This window comes from Centruroides sculpturatus, unplaced genomic scaffold, assembly GCF_000671375.1.
Source record: "Centruroides sculpturatus isolate CEXI.00-Female unplaced genomic scaffold, Cexi_2.0 scaffold979, whole genome shotgun sequence".
In the NCBI taxonomy this organism is placed as follows: domain Eukaryota; kingdom Metazoa; phylum Arthropoda; class Arachnida; order Scorpiones; family Buthidae; genus Centruroides; species Centruroides sculpturatus.
The window spans coordinates 283,648-296,490 of NW_019385319.1; the positions used below are offsets into that span (position 1 = coordinate 283,648).

The following is a 12,843-nucleotide window of genomic DNA, read 5'->3' on the forward strand; positions in this document are numbered from 1 at the left end:
GAAAAAACCCATTTGAAGCTGTGCATTATTCCCCAATAATTCTCCTTTTATACTTTACATTTTCTGATTTAGTTATGGGCTTCCTAGCCAATCATTCTATTAATGCTTGAAATATTTCTTCTGTTTTCTGTAATAATATAGAATTATAAATACAAAACATATATATGCTAAAATTTTAAGGCATTCAAAAAGCTGTGTAAAAATTTGTGCGCTAAGATTGTACAGTAATTCATTGTCAAAAAAGTGCAGTTTTACCAACCTCCTAGATTTAATGTTGTGAATGGTGTAGTCATTACAGAACATTATATTTATGTACAATTAACACATCCATTATTCATGATGTATAATCTCCTTGAAGTATGCAAGATTGTTTGAAAATAAGTTTCCAAAATATAGACTTGTCTGCTTTTTTTAATAACATTTAAAATCTTATTTGGTAATGATATATTTTTATGTTCAGTTTAAATATTAAAATTATTCCAGCTTGAAATGCGTGTTAACAAAATTATTTCTTTTAAATGATGTACAGTGGATGTCCAGTTGTTTGTCTCATTTAATCAATCAATTTACAAGTTTTAGCTAAATAATTAAAACTCAAAAAATTGAAATATTTCTGATGTTTATCATATTGAGAAAACCATATTCCCAGCTGTAATCATGAGTGAAAATAGATTGCCATATCATTTAAACAAAATTGTTTGAAAGCAAAATTGAAAAAAATGGCATGTTTATCTTATTTAAAAATTACAAAAAATAAACATTCTAAAATAAAAATGAACAATAAACTTCTAACTGCTTTGTTGAAGTCCTTCATGTAGTTTAAAGATTGATGATTAGAATTCTATTTAGTAAAACATCAATTCTAAAATGAATCAGTTCTAAATAAAGTACAAAATTTAAAAATCCATTTTTTTTATTTATTTTGTATATTATTATTATTGTTGGGTTTGTTTTTTAAACAAATGTTTTTTCATCACTTACTAAATCTATGTTGTTCCACTCAATAATAGGCCTATCAATAAGATTACACACACAAGAATTAATCATTTATATCACACTTGCATTTTCTTCTTTGTAACTTTATAATCTTGTGGATGTTTGTATTATAATTAGAATGAAATATACACCCATTGCCAAAAACTTAGTGCACCAAGGAGTTGTCATATTGCTGTGAAACTTGACATTCAGATAAGTCTCAAGCAGATACAAAAATGATTAGAGTTATATCTTGATGGCTCCTTGCATAATGCCAGCAGATAGCATTAAACTGCATCCCCCTTGGTCTATAAAAAAAGCATGCAAAGGCATCTGTTTATAGTTTTACCTGTTGCAGAGGGATGCTGTATCACTAAAGATTATTATGCAATCAAAAACCATATGAAAACTAAACGAGTTTGAGAGAGAAAGGATCATTGGGTTGAGAGAAACTGGATGGTCATCTTACCAAATAATCCACGCCTATATGTCATTCTGAGTACACTGCAAGGTGGTATTGGAACCAGTGGATGAGAGAGAGCTCACACACAGTGCCCAGGCTCAGAATGTTCGGCAGACCACTAGCCAAGAGGACACCTGGTACTCTGACAAGCACATACACAACCAACCATATCATTGCTCGCCATCCAGACAGGTGGCACCATCATTACAGGACCTTGTGTCTGTTTGTGCCATTTTGAGGACATTTTGTTTCACAGCAACCATTACATGTGTTACCATTGACAACCACCCACCATTGTCTCCGTTTGGATTGAAGTCACTCCCAACAGGATTGGACTGCAATGGAATGGAACCAGGTTGTCTACAGCAACAAATTCAGATTCCGTTTGGGTACTGATGATGGCTGTTTATATTTCAAGGTCCTGTGGTAAATCTCAATTCTGTCCATGCTTTGGAGTGGCACACTGTCCGCACAGCTGGGGTGCCATCACATACAACAGCTGGTCACCTCTAGTAGCGATCGAAGGGACCATGATAACCCAGTTAGTGACATCCTGCAGCCACATGTGTTACCTCTCATGGCAGTGCTCCCAAGAGCCATTTTCTAATAGAACAATGCTCGTTCACACACAGCAAAAGTTTCACAGGACTGCTTCCATAACATTGCCACACTTCCTGACCTGCCTGGTCCCCTGATTTGTCACTGATTGAACATGTCTGGGATGCCAAGTTGGACAGCCTAGGAGTTTGGCTGAACTATAGGACTGTTTGCAGCAACTGTGGACTGAGATACTGCAAGATACCATACCTGTATGTTCCATGCCCGTCTGTATCACATTGTGTATTCACACTGGAGGTGGTCCCCAACAGAGTTTTAGAATCTCCTTTTATTTGTAGTTTTTCCTGCAATAAATGATCCTTTTACTTTCATTTTGTAATCACTTACTTATATCACTGTTACTCACTGTGTACTATACAGTTTTGTTCAATTCTGGCAACTATTCCTTGGTATGCTAGTTTTTATGGTAATAAGGGTGTGTGTTACACATGCTTATCTTTATTTTCTTGTTTTCTAGGATAACAACATAAAGACAAATATCATGTGTGATTATTTTTAACTAAACTGTCTTGAATTTTCTTTAGTCACTTTGATGATAATATAAATATTTTTCTTTTTTAATGAGATTTAATTAGTACCAGGAGTCATCAAATTTTTTTACAGTGGGCAGATAACTGAGAAAATAATTATTAAATAATAATATGTATACTGAATACACAAAAAATAAAGAAAACCAACATATTTAATTACCAATACACAAACACAATGACTGCAGCAAACTCTTAATCACTTTTATTAGAAACTTCATTGCAAAGTCACAAAAAGTCACCAAAGTTTTCATTTCACTGATTTTACTAAAAATTGTTACTGTCAAATGCAAAAATCAGATTGGACCAATTTTGGCATTTTTACTTAGAGAAAATTAAAGTAAGTTTTTAATTTTCTTTACATAATAAGTTCATCTACAATCTATGATATTTCCATATAAATAATTATATTTTAGCTCCTTTGTGGCACAGTGCATTGGCAGGCTGAATGAACTGACCTTGCAGGCTGGATCTGGCCCACGGGCTGTAGTTTGGTGACCCCTGAATTAGTGGAAACAAATCAATTATGTGTGTGAAAAATCTCTAATTAAAAAATAAAAGAATTTAATAGTGATGATAACACTAAAATAGCAAATTATGAAGAGTGTAATTTTATAATGCTTTGTTTTAAAAGAGTAATATGTCTAATTTTTTTGGGGGGGTGGGATTGTAGCTCATATCTCAAAGTGCAACTTCTATTCATATAAATTTCCTCTATATATTCCAATATTGCTAGTGGCATTATTTACGCAATATAGATTAAAAAGTCGTCAAAAATCCCATATAAAATACAGTTGAATCATACCCAAATTTAGGTACAGTTAGAACAATGTCCTGACTAATAGATTATATTTTTTAAATGCAAAAGAAAAACAAAAGGTTAGATGTAATAACACATTAAAAGATTAATTCTTGTCTAATCATATTGTTATTGGATGCTCCAAGACAACACAGATGTTACATTTTGTTTTTTCTAATGCCAAGATCAAATATATATTTTTATTAATAGTACTTTATAGACTGCACTCTAAAAAATCAAGATTCAGGGTGTGTCAAAACCAAACTTTGGATCTTGATCATAATAAGTAACTTTATCATTAACTTGACAAAATCACTTAAGATATACTGACTAAAGAACTTCGTTAGTTCATCTTCATTTAAAACATTTACCTCGTAAAGTTTGATTAGTTATTCCATTGACTTTTATTGGCATCGTCATTTTTTTTAAATTTTGTGTGTAATAAGGTTTTAAGAGATATTTGAGAGGTTAAAGGAAACATTAATATCAGCCCCATTACTACGCTCACCAGACTTCGATAGCCCCTTTATATTGGCAACCGATGCATCAAACACTGCGATAGATGCTGTGTTATCCCTTTGATATCGTTACCGAACCGAATAGACCCCGATATGACATAAGCGAAAATTATGCGAGCGAACTAAGAGCGAGGTTGGCCTCAGCCCACAAGATAGCTCAGGAACATGCGGAAAAAGCTACGAACGACAGGAATATTTATCATCAACGTAAGCACAAGCCATACAAATTTTCGATAGGCGATAGAGTCTTCGTCAATGAAGTGGCTATCCCCACAGGATTAAAACGAAAATTGGCCCCGCGATGGCACGGTCCCTATAGAATAGTTGCAGGAACGAGTCCCGTGGATTTTGTAATTCATGTTCATTCCGGGAAACGATTACACACACACGCAAATCGGATGAAACTGGCAATCGCAAGGATGGAATTCGTAACGCCTGATGAAGGCAGAGAGGATGCTGACGCAGCAGACTAAAGATACTCCTCCTCTAACGGCAGAACAACCACAGGTAGAATGCGTTGACTCCTGGGACCATATCATTTTAGAAGCATTCCAACAAAATTCACCCGATCCAAAAGATACCGCGGAAAGAACAGAGATCGAGCGACCCGTGACCTCTCCTCAAACCTCACACCGATACGCTCTCCGGAGTCAAGGACCTGTGAGCGAATATCCCTGGGTACTTCCCAAATCTTCGGGAAATATTCAGTCGAAGGTGACGACGGTGCGAGACGCGGATGTTCCCGGGACTTCTCAGCAGAAGGAGGAACCCCCGCGACTGCTACCGTTCGCTCCTATGATAGCTTCTCTTTCTCGTGAAAGAGAGGTAGTCATCTTCCAGATGGAAAGAAGTCAATTGTAAATACGCGTACGCTTTCAAATTAATTGTCGCGAATTCGGAAATGGTAGTAATGTGATCTTCCTTTTAGGTAAATAACAATGAGAAAATCTGTAACAATTTATTCACTCGTTTGTGGTAATCATATGTATCGCGAGAAAGCTTCGGCAAATGTGCCTTTATTGGTGATAAACATGTTTCGTCCGGAGGAAAATGAAATTGAAATTTGTGTTCACACACGTGCTGATCAAATCAAAAATTGTCGCGAGAAAAACATGATCGGGAAAATGTGTCATTGATTGACCGATTCATATAGTCTAAATGTGAGGAAAATTTGTCCCTCCTATTTCAAACGCGCGAGACAATCAAGTCTGTCACAAGGAAAAGCAACAGTGAAACGAACTGGCAATGGAACATGACGATATTCGGAAGTAATGTCGAAGTTGCCATCAGAAAAACAATCTCACAACGTGAACCTTACCAGAATCGAGAGATGTGTCATCTCAGAACTATGTGATCTTGATTTGCGGTAATCTGCATAGCAGAAACTGTCGCACGTTCACAAGACGGACAACCGGAAGAAGCAATGCCTGCAGAGGAAGTCGAGCTGGCAGACGCCCTCCGTCCATGCAGACATCCTTCCATTTTCCAGTCCTATACAAAACGGAGAACAATTGCTCCAAAGTACTCCAATAGGTTCCGTTGGAGACCCGAATCTCAGGAAGATAAGAAGACAAACACCTTATGAAAGACAGGTGACCATCCGACATGAAGTCAACACGTCCACGTGTTTTGGAAGCAGTAAAGAAAAATATTTTCTGATTGACAGACTGATCGAACAAACGGAGCAAACTTTAACCCCTTTTTGGATTTTAGAAGGAAAAATGCAACTTTAAGGATTAATATGGATTGCTTGGTCTCAAAATGAGAAAAATTTGTAATATCAAAGAAATCCGTACCTTGACAAGAGTCAAGAGATGTTACGCGAAAATGTCAATCAGTCAATTCAGTATGTCGTTCAAATGATGTGTGAAAGAAAAATAGTTCCACATTTCGATGTAACGCGAGATCAGTCACCAGTGCCGTAACTAGGCAGGTGCAACAGGTGCACCCGCACAGGACCCATTTGGAAGAGGGTCCCAAAATGCACGTGTTTGTTTTATTATTTTCCCAAACCTAATTAATTAAGGGGCCTAAATGCAAGTTCTTGCACAGGGCACAGGAATGGCTAGTTACGGCACTGTCAGTCACATATGAAAGAAAAACAAAACAGACAATGTTGTAGTCACTTCTCGAAAGACGAAAGCATGGACTGACAGCTTCCAGAGATGTCAGCTAAAATGCTGCTAAATTGCTAAACCGAGCAGCATTTTTAAAAGGCGGAGAGCACTTTGGGATCCCAGACGACTTTCGAACTCGAGTAAACCGTGAAATTCTTGCGCGACACAAGATGTAAACAACGAGACTCGGAACTGTTCGAGTATGTGTCAAACTATCTGTCAAGGTCTTAGCGGAAGACAAGCTCTAACACGAGCGCTCATAAACAGGTAGATCTTTGACTCGCGAGTCTATAAAATGTTGGCCGGGATAAACCTTTTCGAACAAAAAAAGGAGAATTTTTGATAGATGAAAATGATCGTTAAATTCTTAGACGTCAAAAAATGGTAAACAACGGGCTGAGTTATGAGCACAGGTGTTATTGTTTAATAAACAGTCATCCAGCAGAGTCGACAAAGAGGTATCAGATGGATACCTCGAATCGGATCTTTCCGCGACCCGAAAAGGTTTCGTCTTGCACCTGGAGACAAAGGAGAGACCAATCGGGAAGCGAGGAATGGGACGAGGGACCAATCCGAAATGCGAATAGTGGGGGAAAAACTATAAAAATCGGATCTTCAAGGTCGAAAGAGAGTCTCCTCTGGATTAAGCCTACAGTTGTGCTTTATTTATTGTGTTGTGCTACCGCCGATCATCTAGGATGGCGCAGCTTAACACCGAACATCTTCATCGTCCAGCGATCCTTTTCGTTCGCCCGGACTACGACAGATCACCCGAACTCTCACCGATTCATAGGAACACCGAGATTTTGGAATTGTCCAATATCGATGTAAGCATGAATTCGAATAAATAAAGGGTTTTCTCTTGTAAAACACTTATTCTTCATTTGCCTCCTTCGCTATCGCCCACATACGCGGTTTCCCTTAGGCTCATTCTGACGCGAGATAAACTGTACCCCCCCTTAACGTCGGCAAACTTACAAAGGTACCATTTTGCATTGTTTATTAGAAATGTTAACTGTAACGCCTATTCTTTAGCTTCTCTTATGTATAATCTTAAGTCTCAGAATATCGCATTTATTTTCAAAAGAATTATACGGTAAATGTTATTATTAGGCTAAGATGTTCGTCGCTTTAAAGATGCCGCGAAACATACAGCTCTATAACGTTTATTACGTGTGTAATTAAAAGTTACTGTATATTCGTATGTAATTAAAATTCAAAATGTATTAAATCGTTTCTCTTAATATAAATTCCATTGTATTTAAAGTTTTAGTTTGTTTTTTCTGGTCGTAATGGAATATACGGTCAGCAATTTATTTGAAAGTTTGAAAATAAAAGAATTGAATATAAATTAGAATTACTATACAAAACAAACCAAGCGTGAATATAACAATTAAAATTTAATTTTAAACTTCCTCGAGCGTTAATTCGTGTTTTTTCCGCTTTCAAATCGTTTAATTATGAACAGTTTTAGATTTTTATTTTACAATAAACATCATTGAATAGCTGATACGGATAACTGACACATGGCTATTGAATGAAACAATACTATGACTTTAATATATTTAACACAAAAGACGACGTTTATCGATAAATATAAATATATTTTGTAAAGGATATTACATATCGTATACAGTATTATTAAAAGAACATTTCTTTTTTCCGTAAATTAATAAAAAAATTGGAATATTACATCAAACCACCAGGCGGCATCTCGTCGGAGAATATAGCTCAAGAGTTAAAATCTCCATATAAACCCTAACCAGAAAAAATAATAATAATAAAGTATATTACATCAATAGATGGCGCTGTTCGACGACTTGAGGTTAAACCAAGGTCATCATTGCAGACGACCGGTTACTTTAAAGCAATGACAATAATTTCTGTAATTTAGATAATTTAAGGATATTTCGTTGAATAAAAGAATCATGTCGACTTTCTCTAGTTACGGAAGATTTTTCTCGTCGGAAAGAGAATCTTCTTTGGATGTTCCTATGAGTTTAGAAGGATGTATTATACGTTCAGGTCAAAAGTCAAGAACTATTGGGGTGTTTACAAGTGGTGGAGACTCTCAAGGTATTTAAATTCCTTTTTTGGCACAGTTTTATAATTTAATACTGTGTTATATTTTATTAAAATATTTTTGAATGATTAAAATCTATATATATAATACACATATGCATACTACATATATAATATACATATACACTGTATATTAAATAAACAATGATTAATAATACAATTCAAAACAAACAAGAAACATATCAACAATGTAGTAAAAAATCTTGAATTAATAATCGAGTGATAATGACGGATTTGTTGGGCCGTAACCTGTCTAAAGTTATGGATATTATGTACTGTTAGTCTGAATTACATAATATCTATATATTTAATTTGAAAATTATCAACATTGTTGTATGTGGAATGAATATTTGAATTGTAAGAATATTTCATTTGTGATACATTGTAATTCCAAATATTTCAAGTTAACTGTGTTGAAACAACTGTTGAATTACAATGTGACTGTTAAAAATTTTTGTTTTTAATGGAAACATATTATAGAATTTTGATCTATGGAACTTGAGCTATTGCTTTCACATTTGATATTATGTATACTTTGTATATGAAAAAATATAGGCCATATGTATACTCTTTTTTTTTTTTCTTTTTTTTCAATCATAATTATAGAGTTCAATTTAATTCTCAACTGATCCAATATTTGCATGTTGGAAAAAGTAAATTAAGTACAGAAATGAGAAGATATGAAAGGCAATTTTATTGGAATATTTTTTCCCTATGGTTTTCCTATTTAATTTAATTTATTCCTAATAGACAGTTGCCTATTTAGCAGCATAGACTGAATTGCATTATATAAAAATTAGAAAACTTCACGTAATAAAAAAATAAAAGATTTCGTTTTTAGATTAATATAGAATGATCTACATTTTTATCATTATCTAAATAATCTTTAAAATATTTTAAAGATAATTTAATGTTTATGTATTTTTTTTTAATAAGTACTATGCATAATATTTTATATATCATATTTTATTAAATTTGTTAACAATATTAAATACTAATAAAAAAGTAAAAAACAATGATATAGTTAGTTAAACTTAACTAAATTTTTTTAAAAACTTTAATTTTATTATTTCCATTCAAGTTCAATTTTATTCATTCTTCTACAATAGAAAATATATTTTTAAAATTAAAAATTGCTGCAATAGAATAGCTAAAGCAGGACAGTTTGGCCTAGGCCAGGCATGGCCAACATACGGCTTGCGGGCCGGATTTGGCCCGTCTAATGAATTTATGTGGCTCACAATTAATGTTTCAATATTAGCTACTGAAGTCTGAATAGTTTGATGAAAAATTCTGACGCCTATAAGAAAAAAAAAGATCAACAACTCGTGCGTTTAGAGTTAACCCTCCATTACAAATCTCATAAGTACAGCATAGAATGTTAATAAAGCATGATAATGTGAAAAATGTGTCTGTAATCTCTATCTACAGTTTAGTCTCTACAGGGTGACACCACAATGAGATCTCACACCACCTCAAAATCTTCCTAGGGCAGCCTCTAGTTTGGCCCGTGGAAAAAGTTTTCTTTCCAATTTGGCTTGGGGGGCAAAAACTGTTGGCCATCCCTGGTCTAGGCAGCACTTTTGATATACCACAATAAAGAGAAAAATTTTTTATTGGGATTGTAGTGAGACAAATAAAAATTGTCCTTAAAAATTTTATTTTTTTTGCAAGAATTTGTATGGAATTTGTATTGTATTTTGTAATTGTATGGCTGTATGGAATTTTCCAAGTTTTTTTTTGTGTGTCTAACAATTGAATAAGGGCCAGTTTCATAGTCCTGAGAGGCATTCTTCCTTAGCAGACTTCCCATCTGTTGCATTACCTTTTTCCCATTAATAGTGGTGATTTGCTATTAAAAGAAAGTATCAGAGTGCTTGCTATTTCCTAGAGATTGTCAGGTTGAAGTGTGGTATAAGGTGTTTTTACCTGAAAAGGAATTTAGGGATTTTTTTAGAAAAACCAAAAAACTTAATCTCCAAAGAAGGAAATGCAACTCTGCAGAATTTTATTTTGGATAAATTAATAATGCTAATATGATACAAGTACTGTACTGTACAGTACATAACTTTACTCAACATTGCAATGTATTTAAATTGTTATTAAAATTTAAAAAACTTATTACAGATGAACATCTTCATTCATTCTAACTAGGAAATCAACAATATTGTTAGTTCAAATGTTGAAAGAGCAATTTTTTGGATCATTTTTATCACTTGTAAAGTGTCAGCCATTTGTAATGGTTGTGAAAAATATGCTTCAGTGCTTTTATTCGTTTATATGCTTCAAATTATGTAATACTATATCAAGCCCTTGAAAAATTACTAAAGGCTTGATATAGTATTTTGTACATTAATTTTCTCTACTGGCTTTTGAATTTGTAATGAAAGGGCTCATTTAGGAGTATTGAAGGATTTTTTTTTACATACGTAAAGACGATTTGTGTTTCCTATAGCCTAGCAACATGTTTCTAGAACACACAGAAGTATGTTGCAAGAAAAAAAGTATGCTAGAAATTACCAAAAATAAATAAGTACAGGAATCTTCAAATAAAATACTGTATAAGTTCCAGAACTCATACCATCTTTGGAAAAGAAATTCCAGAATGTCATTTCAGCTCCAAAACACCCCCTACCTGTTAATCCACTTCAGTCAAATTCTAATCCAATTCTATTGCTATATGTCTTTTTACTTTCCCAGCTGTTATATATAGCAGAGGGATTTTTTTCCTCTGCCAAGAACAGCCCTGAACAGCACAAACCCTAGTTACGCTACTGAGTAGCTGTTTTTTCTATTAGATTTATTATATTTTTGTTTGTTTAAAACTTTTGAAAATTTATGATAATTTAAAGATGCAAATAAAAGCATTCTCATATTAAGCAACAAAACAAAGAGAACCAACAAAATGTAAAATATTAAAATGGCTTAGTTATTTCTTTCATCGAAACTTGATTAACTGTTTTAAGTTTTTTTTTTTTTTTTTTTTATGATCTGTTAGTTGATGTTCTTTAGTTTAACCCAAATTTCAGGTCATTACTTTGTTGCCAAACCACTATAAAAACAAACTAAATAAAGTTTACAGTAAACTTTTTCTGATGATTTTGACAGTTATTATTGATATAATAAATGGTTAATATATCAAATAAGTTTTGAATTACCAAATATCTAAAGCTTGATTTTATGAGGCTCTCGGTTGGACTCAAATATTAAATAATTTGAATTAAAAATAAACCAGCATGGGATATTGATATGAGGTAGCAGAAATTCCTATATTCGAACTAGACTTTAATATTAATATTGTTCGAGTTACGTAACAATTGTTGTTCGTAGCTACCTGAGAAAGTCTCCCGTTACATTTTCTCGAAGGCAACACGACGCTTTCTCGCGATCTTTTAACCTGTGGACAGCCGATATCGTCCGTGAATATCGCCAGAGATGGCCGAAAAAAGTCGGCCGTCATCGTCTGTTCCTCCGTCAAAGGAAACCCTCACCGATTACTCCAGGAATTTCGTCGAACAGTGCCCATTTTGGATAACTTGTGCCATCATTGTGCTAGTGAATATTATAGTGGAACTAATCGCCATCGGAATTATCACCCAGTGAGAGCTCCATTGGGAGATCACCAGGTATTTATGCATCTCGCGCTCGTTATGTGAACTCTCTCTCCGCGAACAACGTTAGAACTTCTGTATCTTATCCAATTTATTTTTAATTAAATCCTTGTTAAGTGTAGTTCGAATCTCTTCCACATGCTGTCTCTCGATCGGCTGATATTACGAATCTGTCATTTACGGTCACTTACGTCACACCGTCACGCGAGCGGTCCACTTACGGACCGTAAGTGGACCGCTCGCGTGACGGTGTGACGTAGTAATTGCCATCTCGGCTTCTGTGTTCTGATAAACTCGGTGGTGTCAATCCTGACAGGACACTAAAGAGGTGCCGACCCGAAAGGTCACATTTAGTAATCATTGTAGATTTGATCATGGCTGTTATATGTATAAATTTTGAATGCCAAATTAATCAAATCTTGGAAAGATCTTTTTTACTTTAGATTATTCTTTATAAATTTACTAGCTTACCCGTCGCGCATTGCTGCGATCTCAGAAGAAACGAAATTCAAGCAAACTCGTTATAATAAAATTCAATTTACATTTTATCATTTTTATTGAAACTTATTATTATTCATTTTCATGGGGAAAACATTTCAAAGTGTCGTTTCAATTCTATTTATTTATTGGAGTGCTTGTGGATACACAATATTAATTGTTTTTCCGTCTGGTTCGTACACAAATAAAGTTTTTCCGACGCGTGAGCTGGCCACATACAGGGTACGTTCGTAAAGTCGAACGAGTAAAACGAGAATGACGTCATCGTTATTCTTATTTCGTTAGACTTTTCGAACGATTCGTTTAGAACTAAATGGCTGTTTCTAAAATCGAAGATACAAATGTTGCTAATACAGCCTTATCCGAAATATTTTTCTTAGATTGCTTCGGGTGGACAGTTACTCCAATCATTTCATCTTTTAATTCACAATTTAAACACTCGAGTAGATTTAGAAACATCGATATCGTCGGGCGCCATTTTCTTAACGAAGTAAACCAACTCTTTCCTTCGTGAACTTCGTTAGAGTTTCGTTCGAAACGTCATCACCGCAGAGCATGCGCACTGAGCGAGACTACTACTTTTCGAACGATTCGTTACTAACGCGTTTAACTCGTTCGACTTAACGAACGTACCC

General features: G+C 34.4%; 1 protein-coding gene across 1 annotated transcript in view; it reads left to right on the forward strand.

The window, feature by feature from the left end:
• Nucleotides 1-7,756: 7,756 nt before the first annotated feature.
• LOC111637596 (ATP-dependent 6-phosphofructokinase-like) overlaps nt 7,757-12,843 on the forward strand; it is a gene marked incomplete at its 3' end in the record, with an annotated part of 45,161 nt that continues 40,074 nt past the window's right edge. The window contains exon 1 of the mRNA XM_023383118.1: nt 7,757-8,093. Coding sequence (XP_023238886.1) covers nt 7,946-8,093 — 148 coding nt within the window. The remainder of the gene's footprint in view (nt 8,094-12,843) is intronic.